This window comes from Labrus bergylta, chromosome 15 (genome assembly GCF_963930695.1).
Source record: "Labrus bergylta chromosome 15, fLabBer1.1, whole genome shotgun sequence".
NCBI classification, from domain to species: Eukaryota; Metazoa; Chordata; class Actinopteri; order Labriformes; family Labridae; genus Labrus; species Labrus bergylta.
The window spans coordinates 9,866,538-9,890,629 of NC_089209.1; the positions used below are offsets into that span (position 1 = coordinate 9,866,538).

At 39.1% G+C, this 24,092-nt stretch overlaps 1 protein-coding gene across 1 annotated transcript; it reads right to left on the reverse strand.

The window, feature by feature from the left end:
• Positions 1-1,983: 1,983 nt before the first annotated feature.
• On the reverse strand, positions 1,984-23,891 carry tagapb (T cell activation RhoGTPase activating protein b). The gene is made up of 14 exons (XM_065963968.1): positions 23,766-23,891; positions 18,026-18,111; positions 12,105-12,275; positions 9,741-9,908; positions 7,942-7,983; positions 7,389-7,473; positions 7,229-7,282; positions 6,731-6,800; positions 6,326-6,468; positions 5,750-5,911; positions 5,188-5,297; positions 4,661-4,847; positions 4,291-4,372; positions 1,984-3,820 (listed from the first exon to the last, which is right to left on the reverse strand). Exons 1-14 carry the CDS (start codon positions 23,874-23,876, stop codon positions 2,661-2,663), a joined length of 2,631 nt encoding a protein of 876 aa, XP_065820040.1. The 5' UTR covers positions 23,877-23,891; the 3' UTR covers positions 1,984-2,660.
• Positions 23,892-24,092: the final 201 nt, after the last annotated feature.

The following is a 24,092-nucleotide window of genomic DNA, read 5'->3' on the forward strand; positions in this document are numbered from 1 at the left end:
AATAAAATGTGCATTACAAATGACAATTTGGTCTGTGAGTTGGGCCACCCCTTTTGGTCTGGACTAAAACATCTCATCAAAAGTCTTGTGGATTTGTTCTGAAATTTGTTGCAGAGCTTAATGACACCCAGCAGATGAATCCTCCCAGCTTTGAAGGGCCCCTGTCTTTTTTTTAATAAAAGAGACTTAATGGTTTCCAAAACTAATAAGGTGAACATTACTTCTAGATAGCTTTCATTAAGCAGCTTTTATCTGTGTTTGAGTTGACGTTTGGAAATGACCTTCAGTGGAACGTGTGGATCTTTGCGGAGGATAAGGTGAGCAAATCTTTTTGATCAACTTTTAAAATGTCACCAATATTTGTAGGCTTTTCTACTAAATAAAGCCATGTGAGTTTTCAGGTCTCTCCTCATACTTTGATTCACTCAGTTTGAGACCTGATATGAGTCATACTTTGCAGTGGCTTTACGTTGTCCTTACATTTTATAAGGGGCCAATTTTAATGTATGGTTTAATTGTGTACACATTTTTTTTTCATTCTTTAAAGGGTTAAACTACATTTTTGTATTTCAGTCAGGAATACTCTCGTCACAGATTTAACCATTTATTGCACTTATGGTTTGTACTGTTATATTTGGCGGTATTGGTTCTGCTCTTACCTCTCAGCAGTATCGGTGCAGCATGCCACAGATTTTGCTCAGAGCGCAAACATTTAATTCCCCCCCATGGGCACATGCAGAACAGAACCTGAATATGCATTCAATGATACTGACATCTTGCAGACATAAGAAGCAAACAATTCATCCTAGAGTATAAAATGTGCTGGCGGAGGTTGGGGTGGTGAAAAGGAGAATTTCACAGCAGTGTCTAGCAGCACAGTGGATGAGAGGCAGAATGGTTTAAATAGACCGCCTTGTTGTCTGAGTGTGATAATGATTGGTTGGCATTGGGGCGGTTCTTAGATCAGCTGATGGTCGCATGCGGGCAGGACTACCGTACTCCGCCTGAACTAACGCAGGGCTCCATAGGCATCATTTTAAAGTTTCAGGAGTCTGAACTCTTATCTTTATGGCGGTTTCATTCTAATTATTGCATGGGTTTCTAAATACATCACATCATACACATTTCAGGTCAACTGTCTTGTAAATTGTTACTGAATGCCAGAATTTATCAACCAATCTTTGCCTGTCTATGTCTCTCTCTCTCTCTGTCTGTCTATAAATAACAGTTGAACACACCTTGCCTGGATTAAACAACAACTTGTCCATTTTCTTGCTGTCATTGTCAGATTCAACAGCTGCTTATTAAACTTTATAAAGCCTCTTTAACTTAGGTTAAATCATATGCAAGGAAAATTAAATATTTCCTGCAAGCCTGGATGTTTTAAATTGTACTGCATTTCTTCTTAATTCTTTCTACAGTTATTAGAGATGCTCCTTATCGGCACTCTTTATCTTCAAATTCACCGTAAAATGTTGCAGAATAAAAGCCAAAGAGTTTTAATGTCAGTGCAACTTTGGTGTTGCATTAATGAACTTGTTGAGTGAGGAAGGAGTGCGGTTAAACTCTTTTGAAAGGAAGTACTTGTTGGCATCTGTTCATCGCACATTTCGGGCGAAGAGGAACTGCAATTCAGAGAAAAACCAAATCAGCCCATGTGACCCTGTCTGGTTTCCTCCTTTTTTAGCAGAACTTGATGTTCCATCAATGAAGCCTGTGTGGCCATGTTATGTAACTCTGCTAGCAAAGGGAAGTTGAGCCAAACTGGGGGCTCGACTTCATTCCCCCCCACCCTTAATTGTGCCCCTAATGATTTGACCGTTGGAGCGATTCAGGACCACAGCATCCATTTCTAAAAGCTCTAAATGAAACAAACTCTTTTTTTTTTTTTTAAACTTTATTTTCTTTTATTTATAGATTTTCATTGCCTTTTCTTTTTAATCTAAAACAATTATTCCACACAGATAACCCACCTAAACATACTGCTGTTATCCCTTTATTTACAATTAGCATACAAAGCATCGTTATCAATCAGAAAAGTGCTGTAATGTAGTGACAGAAAAAAAAACATGGAAGTTGAAGAATATGTACAAAAAGCCAAACATTTGTGCTCATCTTGTTTTTGTGTACGACACTTTGTCTACAAAAACTTAAAGAAATATTTACAGTTCAAAAGTCATAGCATATTTGATCCACAGTGAACTGTGTTGTCATAGCTTCATTAGGATAGACTAGATATCTATCATTATATGTACTTTAAAAGTTGTACTCTAAACAGTACTACTGACAATGTGCAACCATCAAGGCGGCACATAGTGGACATTCATTCAAAGTGAATCAGTGTAAAAGTCATAGATTGGACTTTCTGTACAAACACAAGCGCAGCTGCTCAGTGGGCGAAGCTTCAACAATAGTTCTTCTGTCGAACCAACAAAAACCAATAAAAGGGAAAGAAGTGTCTGCCAGTATGATGCAAAGCTCCCTGCTATTAAAACAAACACACAAGACAGAAATATGAAGTTCAGGAAGCAAGCAGTGAAGCTAACTGGCAGTTAGAAACTCTTTTTTTTCTTTTCTTTTTTTTAGCTTTGCCCACTAATATTCAACTCTGATAAATGTTTGCTAAAAGCCAATGCATTAAACAGCTTTAAAGTGATCAGTCAAACATAGGACTCCTTGGCATAAGAAAATTCCTCAAACACCGGGTGGCTGCACCTCCGTGACACGACCTCGTGATGACTTGCGGGCACCGACTCGGACATTGCTCTCTGTCGAAAAGTATGTCGCTGCTCGACCATATTGGTTTGAGCTAAACTGTCTATGTACTGACTGGCAGAGTAGGAAGACGGGAGATCGTAATTGACCGAGGATGGACGGGATCTTCTCTCCAGCTGTACGGCATCGTGTACAGTCATTGAGTTGTACTGTGGAAGAGGACCCATGCTCTGCACTGCGTGTTTGTACGACGGCGGCCTGGAGGGCAGCCGGCTGTCCACCTGCTTAAACACTTCAATGGCCGACAGAGGGCGGGGTTTGAGCAGGAGCTCGGCTTGTGGGTCTGCTTCGCTCTGAGAGTCCTCCTGGAGAGTTTCACACGGAAAGGCGTTGTCTTTTTGAGAGTCTTTCTTCAGGCTGTTCCTGCTGAACGCTCCTAAACTCCTGGTCCTCAGCAGGACTTTAGAAGGAAGTCTCATGGACTGTGAACGCTTTTTCTCGTCTGAAATAGGTCTGGGAATGTCCGGCTGAGCCTTTGCCGCCATTGAGGTCTGGCTCGATGTGTTCGCTCTCCTTTGGCAGGCTGGTGAGCCAACAGGGGAACTGGTAAAAACAGAGCCGTCTGATTGGTTGGAGGCAGCGCTCTCTAAGGAAGAGCACGAGCAGTTCTTGGTGTGATTTCCTGCCATGTAGGGCAGTGGCTCCATGTTAGAGCTGCTGCTCAGTTTGGGAAACATAACCACTGGTCTCGCTCCTCGTCCTCGGAGCAAGAAGGAGTCGTCCGAGATCTGCTTCGTCAGCGGCTGCTCCTCGAAGCCCCTCCTCTCCACCGAGCAGTCATCATGGCTCCTGGCGTGGGCACACATGCTCTGGAGATCAGCAGGGAGATGGATGATGGGCTCGGAGCAGCGGCGGTCGAATGGTGGCTTCATGTTGAAGGAAGCATCGGCTGGCCAGGAGGAGGAGGAGGCGGAGAGGCTGGGACTGAGAGAGGAAGAGGAGCAGCTGCGGCCGTGTGTGGAACCGACACTCTCTCCTGCCTCTCCATCTCCGTCAGGGTCTGTGCTGTCGTAAGCAGAGTCGTGATGCTGAGAGGACAATGAGTCTGCAGAGTGGAATCAAGAAAGGAAGAGCTATTAATTAAACGATAATTAGCCACATTTAAGAAGTTGCGCAAATACCAACACTATTTTAAACTTTGAAATGAACTTAAAAAATATTAAACTACTTTTATAGCGCAAATTATTCAACTAGAAACATTTTAATGGGGACCATTGGGTTCAAATACACGCAGGTAATATCTCACAATTTGATGAAAGGAGCATGGTCTGAAATTTTTAACACTGCAAGGGAAAGTCTTTCATGTTCTCAAAGCCCAAGATTTATATTTCACCCATTGCTCTGCAGGGATAGTAATAGTAAGATAGTGGACTCAAGGCCATACATTTGTTTGCCAAAGTACATTTATTCCTGAATCAAGCATTTCTTAATTTCTGCATCTTTTTAAATACTAGTAGATACATTCAAATAAAAGGTGTGTTATGGGGATTTTATTTTGAAAGGATGCAAATGTACCTTCATCAGTATCCAGCAGGTTGTAGATATTTTCTCCAAGTATTTCACAATGCTCAATCAGGAACTGAGTTAGCTCTGTGACCTGCAGGAAACCAGAAAAAAAACAAAAACACGATGAGTATTGAAATCATATTACTTATTGATACTGAAACTGATATAAAGACGAAGAATTTTATGAAATCCAAGATGCTCTTAAATGATATGATCCAAAACATTGCAGTGCTGTCATCAACACCATGTTGTTTAAAAAAAGAGTCTGTACAAAGAGTCTGTACAAAGTTGTGAAACCCTTCAGAGGTTTTCTGCACCGTGTACCACAAAGCTTCAAAGCAGCAAAAGTGTGAAAGTGCAGTCATATGAAGACTTTTACCTTCTTCATCTTCTCCTTCTGCTCATCCAGCGGGGAGCCGTCCAGCTGCAGCAGTGTGGGGGCGATACACACCGACAAGTTGTAGGCGTCCATCTTGTTGATGTCGGCATTCTCAATGATGTGATGGAGGACGCAGGCGACGTGCTGCAGGAGGAGTTTGTTGGCTACAGGAAGCTTGTTTACCACGCTGTTTGTGGGTAGAAAAGAGAACAAGAACAAGACATTAGTTTGGCGCACTTTTTTTTTTTGGTTTAAGTTTCTTCCTTTTTTTTTTTTCTTTTTTTTTTTTTAAAAAACAGCATCCAAACTAAAAAAGAAGAAGTGGTTCAGTCTAGAGATGTAGGGCATTGGGATTGCTCTGAAAAACTCCACTCAAAATACCCACAGTGTTAAAAATTAACCACATGAGCAGTCGTGGAAATACCAACAGATTTCCTCTCATATATCGATATCATGTAAAAATAGAATAAGAATAGCAGCAGGTAAGTGGCACTGTTGAGAATCATTAGCAGGTATTGATGACTTACTTTCTGATTTCCACAGTTCTCTGCTGGGTGTCTTCATTATCCAGAGCCGTCATCCAGTTGTCATAAAGTTCAGACACCAGCAGGCTTCCAGGAAGTTCTTTAAGGAAACTCTGCAACACACAGGAGACATTGGTTAACAGCAATACTTGTATAACACATTCTCTATAAAAGCAGCTTTGCCAGTCATTTTGGATTTTTTCTACTTTAAAATCTTCATCGTTTCGGTAATTTCGGTATCAGTATGAGCATTGTTACCGGTATCAGTATCGCCATCTATGTTAGTAATGGTACGGTATTTTTTTTTTCATTACTTCTGCAGTGGTAGTAGTGGTACAGTGGTACAGTGGTCAGTATGGTACAGTGAGTAGAGGCAGCTGCAGCATTGGTTCAGTCGTATGGTAGTAGTAGATGTGGTTGTGGTGAAAATTGTCTGAGTAACATAGTTAGATCAGCTGTTGTAGTTTAATCCATGCCAATGTTGTAGCAGTAGTGGTTGTGTTGTATAACGATGTTGCATTAAACCTGGTAATGTCAAAAATCATAGAAAAGGGTGGAAACTTACTTTGAGCAGCCCGACAAGCAGAGCGACCGGCTGTTTCTCCAGATCCACCTCCAACCCGTTGTTGAGCTGCTCCCTGACATCCTTCATGACTTTGCTGTTGCAGGTTTTTCGAAACACTCCCTCTGTGGATGGCCCTCTCTTCCTCAGCAACAGCAGCATCTCCTTTAAAAAGAACGTGTTCAAAGAGGAGAAGAGATTAGGTTTTTTTCTTCTTTTTTTTTTTTTTGTTTTTATACAAGCAAAAATCTGAGCTTTTGGAGTTTAGTGATCGAAGTGCAGCTTATGTGGTAACATGGTTTCCTGCCCTCGTTGGCAAATTCTAAGAATCACTCTCTGTCAAAGGTCAACAGAGCAGCTGCTTTTTGATTGACGTATCATTGTCAACAAGCAGCTGCTCTATTTTCCATCAAGAGATGAGAAAAATCTGCCCTTATCAGTGACATAATTTTACTAAGGTAAAGAAAAACAGCAAGCAGGGGAGATTTAAAAAAAAAAAACTGTTCTTGGTGTAGCCCAAGAGATACTTTCATGGCAAGTGACAAGATAAGCAAGGCCCCACTTAAGGTAGAAACTTACTGTGACTGGTTTGGGGAGAGAGCAGTCGTCTGGACTGATCTTGCAGAGTGGCTGTCCAAACAGCTGCGTCTTTGTGTCTGCATCTGATCTGCGGGCTTTCCTGCTGAAACTAGTACCCTTCTTGAGCCACTTCCACCTGGTTTCTGTAGGAGGCAGAAATGTTTCATGTGTTAGCTTATTTAACATTTTATATAACAGTTTATCTCTCTAAAGCTTACATTGAGAGCCTTATTGGAACGAGTGCAACCAAACCACATGTGCAAAAATGAAGGCCAAAGTTGTCACTTGCTTGCACTTATCAGTTAGATTTCCTTTTTTCTGTGTTTGTGGTTTGGGTGTCATAGCTACACATGGCACAGTTATCGAGCCCCTCCCTTTGTCAAAACTGGCAGTTTTCAAACTCACCAATGGGCTGTGTGGTCTTGTCCTCCGGGTTATGTAACTGTTTCGGTTGCGAAGAGATATTTGCAACACCCTGGTAACGAAACAAAAAAAAAAAGCAACGTGGTGATGAGTACACAAAAGGGAACAACAGAATAGAGAAGGAAAGAAGGGAGGGGGATGTGTTTTCTCAACTACTCAGCACCACAAACCCATCATGCCTCTGACACTTGATACAGCTGAAATAGCGTCATCTACAGTACTACAAAAGTCCCTCAAAGAAGCCCAAATCAATCACATTGAACACATTTGATTATCTCTAAGATCCAAATCTCTTGTAATTGCTTGAAATGCAGTTCAACAATATTCTTTAGAGTTACTGTTTATGTATCTAAGAAGCTGTGTTTGTTCTGATAATCCGTCTAATGTCAACAGAGCATGAGCAGATGGCGCAGGTGGCTGCTTGTTTCGCCTGGTTATCTCTTATCTCAGGAAGCAGGTAAAAACACAAGTTTAACTTACATCAATTGGACAATCAATGAATGGTTCCATGCTTCCTCCTGTTAGAGTTTTAGTCTTAAAAGGAGAGAGAGAGAGAGAGAGAGAGAGTAAGATTATTTGGTAAAAGCTAAATATTGTAGAGTTAAGGGCATGGTAAAAGAAGGGGGCGTGAGAGACTTACCGTGATGCTGCCACTCAACACCTTCATGAGGACGTCTGGAGGCGAGGAAGAACAACCAACCCTCGCTTTTGTGTCTTTAATATTTCTGTAATTAAAAAAAAAGGGACATACAATTCAATGCATCTACACATCAATCTAGAATTAATCTTTAGGGACATTGTTAGTTTAGCCATGAATATAATCATTTTCAAACTGCATTTTGATTTTACTTTACCACGAGGTATCTCAAAGTGGGTCTATACAAAGCCCTTACATAATCCTTCACACAATGTTCTCTCATCTTTTGTCTGTTCTCTTGCTGGAGATTATCGTGACTGATTATTAAAACTTCCTGATTCAATTTCAATTGATTGATAAAGATACTTATATTGTTTTATCTGGTGCAGTAATTGCAATCCCTGAAGCACTGTAGTGTCTTAAACATGGACCAAAGTCTTCTTTATAACACAACCGGCTTTCTCTTTTAAGATATTGAAAAGGATATTAACGATACTTTTGTTGAAAAGGAATCTTAATATTAAATCTCTTATCTGAGAATAATGTCGTTTCTTACCTGTGGAGTATATCTAACCAGCGTTCTTTGACATCAGATGATCTGTCGGCAAAATAACAACATGGTATGAGTTATTAATCCACAGAGTGTCACACAGGCGAGCAGAAACTGGGGGAGGACTGAAGCAAAGTACACACACGCGCTCTCTTTTAACAACTCGGGTGGAAAGTGTAACTCAGTCATGGGGACAGGAAGCAACGTCACGGCGGCTCCCCGACCAGATATACCTTCCACTTCCTCCTTGACACGACCTGCTGCAGGCTCGTGGTCAGTCAGTGGAAACATGATGATGACGATACAGAAACAGGTGCCCACGTGTACACCTGAGAGCTTCACACCGTCTTTGAACCTGCTGTGATAATCTTCAGCATGATGGATGTACAGTATGCCTCACGAGGGAAGTGTCAAAAATGTGTGTCTCCTAGCATCGGCTCCATGTGAGTGAGAAGGAATGAAACTCTCACACATTGAATCATTTCCAGAGCCTAATCATCAGACAGAATTATGAACTCCTGTTTTCAGACTACACAATTCAAAACCTACCAAGGAACTCATCAACCGTCAAAAACTGTTCTGTGACTGACTACTTTGCGAGAAACGTGGGAGTCTGTGAACAACAGAAATGAAGCATTTCTTTACTTAAGTTTGTCTAATGAGACAGACGGGAGGCCCTTTAATTCAAGAGAACTGTAACAGTTCATAACATTAAGATCGATAACACCGTCTAGACACAAAGTATGAGACAGTGTTTCTGCTGCTCTTCATCTTTATAGTAAAGGCCAGTATTTCCAGATAAAGTCAGCTGATGTTAGTCCCCTGACATGGAGAGATCAGTTCGTCGTCCAGCCCCACAACTTCCTGATTTTGGAATCTGTTTTGATGCTGCAGAGAGGACTTTCCTTTTCGCAACTTCCCTCTTTTCAGAAAGGTCACAAAATCATATGACCATTTATTGCAAGTATGCCTATTCCATGAATGGCCTCAGATTTCATTTAACTCATGGCTAACACAAATAGGTGGGAAAAATGGAAGAAATAAATGTTTTTTTTTTTTTAAATGTGTGCTGGAAAACAAGTTTGACTTGAAAACATTTTAAGGAACAGTTCAACATGTAGGGAAGTTGCCTCGTAGCTTTGGATTTAAACAAAGAAACACAAGAACAGGATTAATCTTCTCAACTCTCCATTCACTTAATTATCAAAAATAATTATTAGTTAGACTTATTAAGTTCTGTCTGAATTTGTAGGCAAGAAAGACCAAACCATAAATCCTCTCAAACCTTAAAATAGATTAAGATTTTTTTGGCACCCTCTGTGGACAAAGTGGGTCCTCTTATCTTGTTGCTTATTTCCAACTGTTCATGTCTAAGTATTTAGATTTCAGAACACATAACAATAAAATGAAATCCTACAAGTTTTAAGTAGAGATTTTGGATGCAAGAAAAATCATCCATTCTTCTGACAGTCAAATGCATCACTCACTGGGAATCTTTGCTGTGACAAACCCAGATATCCCACAACCCCTCAGGGACCTGGAGGCCATGGTTACAGGTTATAGGCATTTAAATTACTTTATAGCAATAATCAATCTTGTCCCTGATAGTTTGAAGCTCATACGGAGTTGCTCCAGTCTGTTTCAGAACCAGCTGAAAATTCCTCAGCTTTAACGTCATCATGAGGTTAAGTTAGAGTTTAGAGTGCAGGCTTCCAGTTAAGATCCCGATGGGGATGTAGGTCAACAATCAACTGAAAATACCAGGCACTGTTTGTGTGTGAGTCATCAGCTACATGTTGACTCACCGAAAACACACCAAACAACAGGTGAGAGCCCAGGTCAGGACGAGGGTCACACTGAGGTCAACATCCCCTAACGCTCTTCCTTCTTCTTCTTCCAGTTCATCTTCAAATCCGTAAAGCCAGATGTCCTCGAGGCTCACTCTGTGTTTCAGGCGGTAGCTAGCCGTCGACCTGGTAAAAAGACAGCTATTTTTATAGATAGTTTCAGTTCCATAAACATTGTCTGAGTTCTTGATTTGGGTTGGAGCGAACGTCAAAAAAAAGTGTTTTTTTTTTTAAAGAGCATGTTTTAAAAATACTCAAATCTATCAACTGTAGAAACCACAAACTTTATCTAACACTTGAATGCAACATGATTTCTATCAATGTAAGTGTCGAGGAAAACATATCCAGTGAGGCACATGGTGACTGCTAAAGAAAGAAATCAACCAAAAACAAAAAGGCTGTTTTGCCTTAGTGGATATTTTTGTACAGCTGGATGATTACAATCAAAATCGTTCACACTTCTGAACCAAACAGATGTCATCTTCAGCAGTTTGGAATAGGCGTGAAGTTGAAATGCAGACGTTTGAGAGGGTAATCGAAGAGAGAGATTGTGAAGCCGAATCTCAAGTCCACTGAATTCTCTCATAAAAAACATTCTGGGCTATATTTGTGTCCTGAAATGTGTTGCTGAATTTCATTCGTGTAAATAGTTTCCAAGTGCTCTAACAAAAGAAGTAAATTGTATCCGCTACAATGTTGTACAGTATAACCAGCACATGCTCATGACCAAGCTGACCACTGCATGTTTGAATCAGAGGTGTGCTTGGAGGGTCCTGAGTCATTCATAGATTGGAGGGCAAACTAGAAAAACATCCTCAATGTTGGGTGTCAAGTAGATGATTACTGCGTCTCTCTTTAACAAGGATCACGTACATCAATTTTGGGTTTTTCTCTCCTGCCTGTCGGTACCTCATGAATCTGAATCCGGCTCGTTTACTTCCTACATTCAGCCTCATTTCATTATCCCGATCTTTGTTTTTGTGTCTTTGTTTATTTCTCCTTTTGTGTTATACCTCTTTTATTCTACTTCATCCTTCATGTGCTTCGGGTTTGTTGGCAGTCTTTGTAGTCTAGTTGTATAATTTTTTTTTTTTTTTAAATTGAACAACTCCAAAGCTGAGTTCATTAAACATTAAACATTGCCTGTTCATTTTAGAAAGCTCAATCATTCTTTTCTTCATGACTCCTATAGTTAACTTGAAGGTGAACACCACTCAAAGGGAAGAGATTACAGCATAAAGAACAGCCTTTACATTTCTTTTTGGTGGCTCTGTAGCTCAGTGTGTAGAGTCAGCGCCTCATGTACAGAATCTTAACTTTGTGTCGCCCTGTTTGCTGGGTCGACACCCGATCAGATTATTGCTCGTAATCCCCCAGCCTCTTCCCCAAAGGCAAAAGGTCAATTAGCCTCACTTTGCAATCTCAAAGTCTTTAGTTTTGATTTCTGAGGCTGCACCTCAGAAACACAATTAAGCCGGGCAAAACTACTCACTTCAAGATTCTGTTCTCCTGATTGCTAGTAAACTAAACCTGGTGAGTAAATTAATGGCCATAACAAAGCCACCATAGATAATCATCCCTGCTTACTGTGTCATACTGTTGTCCCAGCTGTGCACCTACTGGAACCGTGGGCAGGTTGTGGTACAGAGATGAGTGTGATTGCCGTCCCACTCAAGAGCTATAAAAGTTCAGCCAGCTTTGACAAACATCTCTAATATGACTAAACCAAGCAGACCAAGCAGGTTTAACGTTGTGTGTATTTATCTTTTTCCTTTTGGGTTGAAATCTTGAAAGTAAGATGTATTTTTCAGGAAACTAGTAGAAAGGAAAGAAGCATTTTCATTTCACCCACACAAAAATGAAAGTGTAAAATAAGTAATTAAAATGGAATGAGATATATCCTCATCGATGTTAGCACTAGAGAGCTTCATCTAAAGATGTGTTGAAATCAGTTTATCAAATTAAGAAATGTTTACGGTGAATACCGTGGTTTCCCTCATGTGACCCTGCTCAAAGGGAACTACCATGCTTTCTTCTTCTACTCAGTGACTAAACACAAACAGACAGCATGCTGGGAGATTCCCCAACAGTCCAACTATGCAGTTCAAAAATACAAGTCTTGTTTTTAGTTCCTCTTTTCGCTCTCTTCTCCTGTTCCAACTGTACAAACATCTGACGGTTTTCAGCAGAAAGTTATCAAAATAACACATCAGCATTACAGCTGTATACTTCTAGATGTACAGTCCCACATTTTCTTTGCCAATTAAGATGTTCATTTTCCACAACTTTCACAGAAAATAAACAATAAACTTAACGTCCTACTTGAGTTTAGCGAAGACAATGACGTCTCTGAAGAGGAACAGGTGTCTCTCCTTGGTCTTGGAGCCCTCTGTGACCTGAACACACTCATCCAGCAGCAGCTCCCCGTTCTGACCGGTGAGGCCAAGGACGAAAGGACTCTGCTCCACTGAGACCCAGCAAGAAGCCTCCTCCCTGTGATACAGGACACACACACACAAAAGAGTGGGCAGGGAAATACCCGTTTAAATCCAGTACTTTTTTTCCTCCGTCTCGTATAATTCCTGTTTCTCAGAGTATAAAGATTGCATCCATTTCTGTTGGTTTTCTGAGTTTTCTTATCTTTTAGGGCTACAAAACTGTGTAAGAAGCCTATGAAAGTATCTGAAATATATATCTGGTGGTTCTTTGAGTTAAATGGCACAATTGATAAAACTCTAAAAAGAAGCTGGAGCCAAGAGGCCGCTAAATTAAGTTGATAGGTGTTATATTAATCCCCTCTAAGATACTGAGATGAAACAATCAGAAAATAAAGCATCCGCTGTTGTGTTTTCATAGTTGAATGATCACAACATATTAATGATAAATCCATCACTTACTTTTTTTTTTACAATAAACACATTCACCGACTGTAATGAACTCCCTACAGCCTCTTCAGTCTTCCTGCAAACCACGGAGATCATGGAAACAACATGATTTAAGTTGATACAAATTGCAAATATTTGCAGAAAAAGAGAAAAAAAATAGGAAAAAAAAAAAAAAAACTATGTGCAGACCTTTTTTTTTTTTCAGCAGGTAAGTGTGGGAAGGCATCACTTTGATTGCAGGTCAATATAATATCAATATGCTACTGTATGCTGATATTGATCTGATAGAATATCATATGATATTAGTCTTTTACCTGATATGATCTTAATTTAGGGATCGTCAACATTAATCCACTTACTTGGATATAGGTTTATCCTAAATGTTCAGGGATGAAACACAGGCTTCATGGATGGACGTTTTATTGTTTGAGGAACAGAGACTGACGCTGTATTCTCAGTTTAGTCAGGGGATTACCTTTCATCTCACTTGATGTTTCACACTTCATATCCAAAAACAAAATGATCTGTAATTTAAAAATAAAAAATTAAAAAAAATCTGGTTTTGTCTTGGCTGCCATTGTGTCTTGAAAATATGAAAAGGGCATCAAATCAACACACAGTTCAAGGTGTAAACAAGAAGTAAGAGTTGTTTGTTCAAAGTCGTTTCGAAACATCTGTCACTGCCATTCCCACTGATTCTAGATTCACTATATTCAAATTGTGGCAGCAGAGGTACTTTCCCTGTTACCATTCTGGCCTACTAAATATGACACATAAATACCAGCAAATCAAACAGTATGAGAATTTCAAATGAGGGTGTTCTTTGTGTGTAGAGACTCAAAGTAGTCAAATTAAAATATAACACAATGAACCTTTATTTAATTGATGTTACACATTTCTACTCTAAAGTTTTGTTTAATCAACAATTCAACTTTTATTGCTAAAGCTTATTTGTAAAAAACAATCTCATATACAGTAGCATATCTAATGTCAGGCGCTACTGTTCGCCCAACTCTGTCCAAAGTATTTTTCTGGCACAACCCACTGCGAGATCACAACATGTTAAATGTTTGTTTTTTTGTGTTGTTTGTATGGGCGGTATTTTTAAGCTAACATTTAACTTCGCCTCCTTCATATTCAACAGGTCTAAGGTGGTGTCAATGTAAACATCTAACCTTCTGCAGGAAAACAAATAAAAACTATTCTTAAGTTTGAGATAAACACTTATTCCCGAACTTAGTTGAAAATGATTCACTGTTGACATAGCTAGCAAAGGGAGCTCAAGTTAGCTCACAAGCAAACCCTGTTCTCTATGTAGGAAAAATGAGCTGAAATGCAAAAAACTGGGGTGGTTCATTTGTTTGCATATAAAACACTTGGTAAAAACACAATTTGCTTTTCCTACACTTTGGTTTTTGTTTTCTTTGGACTGACAACAAGAACTGTGTCCTGCTATCTATACATTTAGCTTCATATTTAACTTGGGTTTGTAGCAACATAATTATCTTACTGTTGGCATGAAAACAAGTACACTTATCGTCTGTATTATCTATTCCTTAAATGTAACTTACAATCATATTCTGTTCACTAAGAATTTAAATGTTAGTTAAGGTAATGTTCAAATGTCTGGAATCTGCTTAGTTAATTTGTTTTCTCTCCACTTTAAACTTGAGATGAAGAATATAATCATGAAGCAGGATGTACATGAACTTGAATGAGATCACTTTTAAATGTTGATATTCTTTCTACGTCACTGGCAGTCCCACTACAGTGAAACTACCACCCACCATGCCCCCCCCCCACGCGGATATACGCAATGTGTTTGAGTGCTAACTGGTCGGAGGTGTGAGAGTGGGTTTGCTTTGACATTTCATCTTGTTTTTTTGCTTGTCTGGACTCACCCACTTAATGCCTTGGTGGTCTTTGTGTAACGGATTCAAAAGGTTAAAGAGTTAAACGTCAAGTAAGAGGAGGTGATGAAGAGCACCCCCGTGCAAAGTATCCAACTGTGCGACAAACATGGCAGAATGTGGATCCATTATGACTTTTCAGAGCGTTCAAGTACAAAGATCAAAGATGTCAGAGTCTATCTATTAACTTTCTTTCTGAAGAATCTGACCCCCTAGGCTTTCAATTGTTACATAAAGCGGTATCGATGTTTACAAATTTGCTCAAGCCTTGAAGATATGAAACCAAGGCTTTGAGGCAGGGTTTTAGATGTACTGAGGTGATGGAAAGTCCAATTCATCATCTGCCTCTACTGTATTTGATTCCATGTGACAGAAGACCATAATGTGTCTTTGTGCAGTTGCAATACACTTGAAATACCGACAAACCGTTTCTGAGGCAACTCCATCACATTGCAAAAATACAGGAATACAGCAGATCCCCGTTAAAATCTAAGCAATTAATGCAACTGACCACTGAATGAAAATATCAGCAGATATCCTGATCATTACATTTTTTTTTTCCCATTTGTACAATTAACCAATGTGTTTAAAAATGTAAAAGTCACAGTTGTTGATACTAGCTGGTGATTCTTAAATTGACCAAAAATGTATGTTTTGTTTAAAATATATAAAGACAATCTCAGAAATTTGACAAATGTTAAACTTATCTTCTTAGCTTCTGGACAATAGTGTAAAAATAACACCTGCAGTTGTTGAAGGTGTTCTCTCGTCTCTTTGGAGAAGCCAGTGGAGTTTATGTTCTGAAATAGAATAAGAATCAATAAAAGCCCTGTCTGCTGAGCTAGAGTGGTTGTGAGTCAGACTAAAGAAGTGTGAACTTAGTGCAGGCGGCTCAGTGAATCCCCCACAGAGACACCAGTGTTTGTGGCCTGAAGAGAGTGGGCTGAGTGGCCTGTACAAAGATGGGGGGGATATTCAGGTGACATCAAGGTACCATTTAAAACGTGGTGCGGTAGTAACGAGGAGCCTCGCGTATTTCTTTCTCCATAACAGTTTGTCCTATGTTAAGACTGCAGAAGAGAATATGAGATTCTTCTCCTGTGTGCTGCCACCTGCAGGCTGGAGGATGCAGTAAAGGGAAAACAAAACTTCTGTTGCGGTCTAAAAATTTTTTTTTTTTTTTTTTTTTTTTTTAAGTAGGGAAGTTCCTGACTGAATGACATGACACAGAAGTTTCGCAGCTGCAGTTCTAATAACAGCTGGACAAATACTTAAAATGCTGAGGAGAGGCGCTCCACTGATAGTTTTATTATCTCCTAACCTTTGTGAAAAGAAAACAGAAAATGACATCTAACAATTCCTTACAAAGTACTCTCTAAAGCCACTTTCACTGACTATAGTTAATGTTTTATTCACACTAAATGCATCTGCAGGTATCTTACGCCTGCACCATCAACGGCAGAACTCTTTAGGAAGTCAGTGAACATATATTGAAGAGGGTGAATTCTCACATTAGATCATGACATGGACATGTAATAATCTTTATTTTTTCATCTGCAATTACCTTTTTTTTTTTTTTCATAAACCTAGCAGAGTGTGTTCCTAAACCTTACTGTTCAACCGCTACAGTTTCAAAGTAAATCTCGTCTATGAAATGTAAAATAGCTTGTTAGGTCACATTAAGGCTGCACACATGGCAAGAAATGTTTGTGAACTTCCTGTTTGTCGGTGTGCCTTGTGAGTGAAAGTCCATGTAGCTTTGTGTTAAGCCCAAACTTTTATCTTTTCCTGACACTTAACAAACTACACTCAAGTCCCTAACTTCCTGGATTGAAGTTCTAAACGGGGAAATGACACATTAGAAATATATTGTGGCAGCAACATTTGTCTCCTGGGTAGAAATCTGTTTTTTTTTACCCCCCCACAATCTGCTTCGACTCCTCCCTATATTTCAATTTTGTCCATCTTTATGCTACATAAACGAAGATGAAGATATACTAGTTAATTCAGTATGTAGAGAAAGTCATGAAAAGAAACAAAACCAGATTCAACAGGTCACTGCGTCTGATTTATCTGTTGGAGATTGAGTTTTGGTCAGGAATGTGCGTCTGGGAATCCGAGCCATACGTTGTTGTAAAGAGAGCTGGTACTTTCTCTGTCGACACAGTCAGACCTGTAAAGTAAAAGGCCATCCTCTTAAAACACTACACAGAGAGTCCTTCCTTGTGGTGACTTACCTCAACCTGTAGTTCAATCTGCAAATCAAAAACACTCTCCTACATGACCCAGCTAACAATCAAATGAACATTGTGTGACCTTAATCATTCCTTCTTCTCTGTGGTTGGTCTGCAGCTCCTGCAGTCACATGTTGCTGCGTGATTGGGCAAGACACTTAACTCCTGGCGCTGCATCAGCAACATTTGAATGTCTATGAATGGTTTAGTTAACACAGATGGACAATTTACAAAGCAGCTTCTGCAATCAGTGTGTGAATGTGATTTCGAACTCGTTAGTGTGACCTGCTGTGTAAAAGTGCTTTGACTAGTCAGAAGACAAGAAGAGAACTATACAAGCTCAAGTCCATTCACCAACTGGCCCAGTTTGACATTTCTTTATACAATTTGTTTCTCCTTAAGATCTTGTTTAATTATTTTTATTTGTGAAGCACTATGTAACCGAGTGTTTTAAAATTGCGTTATAACCAAAGTTTTGATTACCTGATCTGTTCAAATACGTCACAGTGCACACAAGAACAAACTGAAAAACATAATGACCTAAAAACAGTGTACACCTGCTGTGCAAACCTGCCTAGTTTGTGATGTTTTTTCTCACATGACCCACATTTGGTTTGTGCTTCAACAACCACCACAGCAGGTTAGAAGCGGTCATAAAGTCACATCTGCAGGTTAGAATTCAACTTATTTGTAAATGTGATGAGACCTACTTACAAAAAAGGGGAAACAACCTGGGGCCACTCAAGAAAATTGTTTATTTTCCAACACGGACATTCAATCGATCTGCAGTAAATTCTGTCTTTTTCCAAGTCTAAGTCTTTGTTTGAAAAAGCAATCTTTTTTTTGAATCACCTTCAATGTTGTCATGTTTGGGCTGCTGAAACTTTATTTTGACATAGCATGGATTCAATTTTAAAACTGATAGGTCAGGTATTGTTCTTTTCCTACTTTGAGAATAAAAATTACAACAGTTCCATACAAAAAAAAAATTAAAAAAAATAGAGGCAACACAACACAACTTCTAATCATCAGAATGGTTAAGAAAATATGACATCCTCTGATGGAAGAAAACTCCATTTACTGCTGATAAACCACTCAAGAGATCAACGGCAGGAAATGAAAAAAGCATTTGGGTTGTTCTTGTGGCGCTCTGTGATGAGTGTATGAATAAGAGATAAGCAATCAGAAAACAAATGACAAATGAAAATAAATACCTGATAGGAGACCATGGCTTTGCCAGCGCCTTCCCAAAGACCAGTGACGGAGCAGAGCGCCGTCTCTGAGCCAAGTGCTTGAGGTGCTGCAGGAAAAAAACATGGAAATTATTTTAACAGGAAAGCAGTATATACTCATCATAGCCTACTCTCACAGCTGCAGTGATTGACAGATGATTACATTTTGCCTAGCAACAGCAAGACAAATCTTTATTGCAATTATGTGCTGTAGATCAATTAATTTAACACATCCATTCATTATCTGTAGGCCCAGGGCTTTCCTGTTAGGAGTCCAGGGGGAGCTGAAACTGATCCCAGCAGTCTTTGAGAGCGGCAGGTTAAGCCACATACTGAATTATTAATAGGAAAAGCTTATGTCAGTTTTAAATAAGTAGGTAATGCTAAAATGAATAGGAGCTTTTTGTTTGCTGCTTGGCTTGATTTAAGTTTGACTTTTAAGAGTAGCCTACATAAATAGCCTAAACATAAATAGGCCATGTAGCTTTGTAATGTCTTGCCATGTAATTTGAAGTAAACACAGAAATGAAACATCTTTGAAGTTTCTGTTAAAGAAATGTGATTAATTATAATAAATAAAAGATATTTGACTTGCAAAAATTTGGCACATAAAGGATCAAGACTTATTGTTTACATCCTGTGTTTAGGCAGGGCTGTTTGGAGCGACCTTCAGCGCACCTCGCAGTACCCAAACCTCATAGAGAGAGACCATTTGTTTGACAAGAATCCGCTATATTGCTTGTTTTTTTGCATCTGGTGTATTTGTCCTGAAGAGAAGAAGACCTTTGTGGATAATTCGGCTCACGATAACAACCATCTATACTGTCAACAATTAAATTATAGCCTAAGTTTGAAATCAGTTGAGCCCTGTTAAGCAAGATAGCAGCGGTTCAGAATCAGAGAACGTCATGAGTAGGCTACCAGATTGCACCTGAAAAACACTTACTTTACACATGTCTCTGTTTTATTAAATGTTCCTACTGGTTTTATCACCTGGTCACCACTTTCCAGAGAGGATTAAACCTTTGCAGACAACTCGGCTCCAGGTAAAACTGCATGAATGATGACACTGATGTTTTTACAATCAGTAGGCCTATGCTGCTCTGTGTGCAATAATGCAACTTTAAAATAAAAATAGAAACTTGCACGGAACTCAAGGCGAATTTCTCCAAATAATTTTTACATACAAACATTTCAGAAAAAGGTTTTTAGAATATCTTTAACCAAACTCTTCAGTTTTATCAGAATCTAACCTCTGTTTAATTTGTAATTTTTCTCTGCAGGTTTTGTAAATTAAGGTGGAGTTCATCAAACCTTCCACCTTCTTTTGGCTGCTACTGTGCTCTAATTGCTGGACAAACTGGGGAACTGGGTGCAATAGGACCGAATATGAAAACTGCAGAAAAAACAAACAAACAAAGCATGAACATTTAACAAAGCATCTCTTTCTGATCACTTTCTTTGTAGCGCTATGATGGCACACAGTCCACTGACACGTGATGGGTCAGGACAAGCTCACAAAAGAAGGATTTGACCTACCAGGCCAGACTGCACGCATTTACGTCACTGTGAGGTATGAATCCATCCAGTGTGAACATGGACCAATTTGTCCTGTAATTAAGTTTTATAAAGAAAGGCCTTACACTCTCTGTCATTCAGGACCAATTGTTACACCCTGCCATAAGGCGGCCCTATGGGGCTAACAACAATCCACACATTGACCCATTAAAATTCTTAAAACACCTTAACAAAGCCAAAACAAAGGGATTTGTTACAAGATGACACACTAAATGATAACAAAGATCAAAATATAACAACAGACAATCCCTGACTGAGAGGCACAGCAGTCCCAACTCCAAATGCCTCCTCCAAAATGCTTCTTGAGAATGCCTCCCTTTCTGCAGCCAGCACTGGCCTTTAAAGCTCTGAGGCCAGGTGTACCTCGTTGTGCAATTTGTAGCTTCACCTGGGCTGGAGACCACAGAAAGGGAGAAGGGACACAGGGAAACACACAGCCATAACACCCCCACCCTTAAAACAACGAATATTCACAAAGCTTCCTGAACAAAGCGTTTCACCTTGTGACACAATAGGTAAATCTTGTACTGATGAGATTTTTAAAAGATGTTCCCTAGTATGGACTAGAGCCTTGTAAAGAAAGTTATACACACAGCATCTTAGTCTTTTAGAGAGCTCCTGGTGAAAAACAATAAGGGGTAGAGAGAAAGGCTTTTTAAGAGGCTTATGGGTTCCTCAAGCACTTGAGAAAATTGAGAAATGTTCTCCAAACTCTGAAGGAGGAACCTCATTATCGAATGATTTGTTCAGACATTTCAAATCATCTTGGACTTTCTTCAGTACAAAGTCCGGCTGCTTGGTAAGACCCTCTAAATGTGGTTTACCACGCAGGTGCTTTCTATCACTGATTACAGGCCTTTTAGCTGCCAGCATGTGTAGAATATGCAAGTGGGCATGATATGTTTTCAAATTTTTAATAAGCTTTATACTTTTGATGTACTACTTACAATTTATTCAACAGAGATGTTTCATTTTTTAGTGTTCATATTTACATAATGTCTGACTAGGTTCTATGATTGGGCCCAATCCATTTCGCTGTCCTTCTATCCCATTAGCACTAAGAGAGCACTTTTTTCTCATGTTTGTCTCATCCATTCACAGCTTCTGAAATACGAAATAAGTGTCATAATTAGCAACGGGGTCGATCACACCTCCTCATTAAAATAAAAGTTTCTGTCTCTTCCTCGCTCAGAGTTGCTCTGATAACGTTCCCAAAATGTGAATACAGGCCCAGGTGGGCATGATCAGGGGAAAGCATTGATCTGCTGTGTATAAGCTGGTCTTGGACTATTTGCTTTTTACTAATAAAGGCTGGCCTTACATAAATCGTAAAATGTAATGTCCCCATTTGAACAGACAATCATTTTGTTTTATATAACAACATATTTGAGTCATTGTTGTGTTCAGTTTAAGCATCACAAACTCCTCAGGTAAATATCTGTTTATTTAACAGCTGAATATTCAAAACAATTGCTCACCTGCTATTTGCAAACTTAGTCTTTCTACAGTTTGTATTAATAAAAACTAACTAAAGTTATTTTTAATGTAAGAGGTGATTTAAATGATTGATGGTAAAATCTTAAATGTTGCACACTGTGCAGGTAAAACCTTGTTACCCCTAAAACAATGTTAATTTAGAGGAGAAAGGCCTTATTAACCATATTTTTATACGATTAGGTAGTTTGTCTTTGGCCGCCACAGTAACCCCAAGGGCCCTACCAATTAGCAGGACAATAACGTTTGTCAAGTATACACCATAGAAATGATTCACATGAGGGTTTTCTGCCTAACAACATCTTTTTTTAGTTTTATTCAATCGGTTAAGCAACTAAAGCTTCTTGCTTAAGGTTAGGTGTTAATAAGGAGCTAGCATGACTTGTGAAAGCTTTGATCTCGGGGTCAAAAGTGAGACATCACTGAAGGTAAAATCCGATTAACACCTGCTCACTACCACTTATAGAGGTCTTTTGTACACTTTGCTTCAGTGCTGTGTTATTTTTATATAACTGCAATAATGAAGATGAACGTTTTTCCTTATAGTTGTGTCAATCTCTGTCTACTAGAAGTGTTTGATGCACCTTTAAGAGGTGAATAATGACTTTACAAGCTCTCAAGCCAATCATAACTATGATTCATTGCTCCTAAGGTATTTTTTTGAAAAGGCTGAGAGTATTTTTCTTTACATACCAATGTACTGTAGCATAATTTTTGTACTATAAATTGTATCTTAAAACGTTGCACATCTATGTCATAAGACAGGTGAAAGACACAGTCTTGTCTTATTTTCAATGGACTAATGGCATAAAACATTGCCAATTATTGTATTTTTTCAAATTAGACTTCAGGAGTTTGCATGCAATTTTTGAAGTACTTTAAATGAAAATGAAAATGAATCTTCTTTTTTTTCATTAAAGAAATTAATTAATGTTTGCTTTAATTGTTTTTTTGTTCAAATCAGGAGATGTTATTCACTTCTGCGTTGCTTTATTTTGTGGCATAATATTGTTTCGTTTTCCTTTCCTTTTTAACCCTAACACTAACCCCAATATCGGATTATCTTATTTATTTCATGTTTAATACACCACATGCTGCAGAAACTAACACAGGTGGTTCTAAATTGAACTAAATGGAACAAACTGTAACCTGTACTACTAAAAATAAATGAGAGAAACCTTGAACCTTGAGAAACCCAAGTATTCAGGACTTTTTTCTCTTCTTGTACTGAACTCATACTGAACCATGGCCGCATAGAATAAGAATACACTTCCCATTAATCCAGCCATACATATATACCTAAAAATTCACTTTTTTTAGTCTACATCTGTAAATTTTGTAATTACTGAACATAGCACAGACTCTTGCACTTTCTGCTTATTTGCACTTCTGGTGAGATGCCAAACCTCATTTCGTTACTCTATACTTGTATATGTGTAATGACAATAAAGTTGAATCTCATCTCATCTCATCTCATCTCATAGCTGAGGTACAAACCGAGACTTTTGTGTACCGCTACACACACACACACGTCATTTTTATACCACATAAGTTTCTTCTCTACTAATTTAAACATTAGTGATTTTTATGACATATGTATTACAATTCTTTATTTTTTTTAAAGAAGCAAACACTCCATCTCCAGTCTTTTACTGTTCCCTCCTGTTTGTGCTGAACAGTTGAGTGATGCTTTACTGTTTCTAAGCTGTTTCTGCGTCTGTCTTAAAAAATGGAAGGCATTCTTTTCCCTCACTTAGTACAAGATTACTCTACCAGCCTATAAAATGGTTAATTGCTTTACGAAAGCAAAGTCTAGGACATTTTCATGCATTTTTAAAGTCTCTATCTGAAACTTAACTGGTCTTGTGTCAAAGTCTGTAACCATTTTGATAAAAGTTTGGTCGGTGTTTTGCTGTTGGGACTTAGGTCAGGGGTTAATTGGACTTCAGGGAAAACAGAAATCAATCAGGAAACAGAAATCATCCCAACACCAGGAAAAAAAAACCTTAATGCTGCTTCAGCCTTACGTCTTCAGAGAGTACAGTCATTATTTGTCAGACAACAAGTGTTTACTTGACAGAAAAAACATGATAACTCCGAAGGGTCTGAACTAACAACCACTGATGATATTTGGGAAACGACAGACTCCAATTATCATCCAGGGTCAGGAACTTTGTAAAGCAGCATTTCACATTAGAAAAGGTGTAAATTGTCAAATCTTCCTGTTGGTGGTCAAACATGGTCATTAATCATGTATTGATTCTCTACAGAAGCTACATGTGTTTGTGTTGGTAATGTTTCACATCTGCAGCTGTTTAGGCTCAGAGATCCGTCACTGAGAAGTGGAGCTGACAGGTTATCCTCAATGCAAAGACCTTTAGAGATTGAACAGTTTCAATCTGACCCCAGGCCTGGACATTTCCTTTCACCATTTTGTAGTAAAATGAGAAACACGAGAAGTAGGAGCACTTTGTTTATTAGTTCTCTACCACCTACTGGGCGGGTGAATGCTTTCTCTCATCATTCTTGGCAATGACTCCCCCGTTTGCATTTCATATTTTTAGCAAAGCTTTTGACAACTGCCTCTTTCACACAACAAGATCTTTTTCACCTTTGCCTTTTTACTATTTACTGATGGATCAATACTCACTGGGCGTAGGGAAGCGGCAGCATCATCATAGCTCCCTCTCCTCATTGCTGCGATCCCATAATCAGGAGCGTCCATGCTAAAGCCCTCAATCTCCTGCCGTCCAGTTTCCATCTCTTGGAGTGGATTTAAAGTACTTAGCGTTCCAGTTTTAGGTCTGTGAACGAGCTAGGGGAGCGGCTGCAGTATGACGTCTCCTGTCCTGCAAAGCAGCCCCTTTCTAACGGGTGTTAATGAGGGTCACAACAATGGAGGCCCGTCTGGCACACAAACAGGAAAGAGAGTTCTTTGTGCCTGACCTGGACCTGCAGTACCACTCTGGTCCCCCCC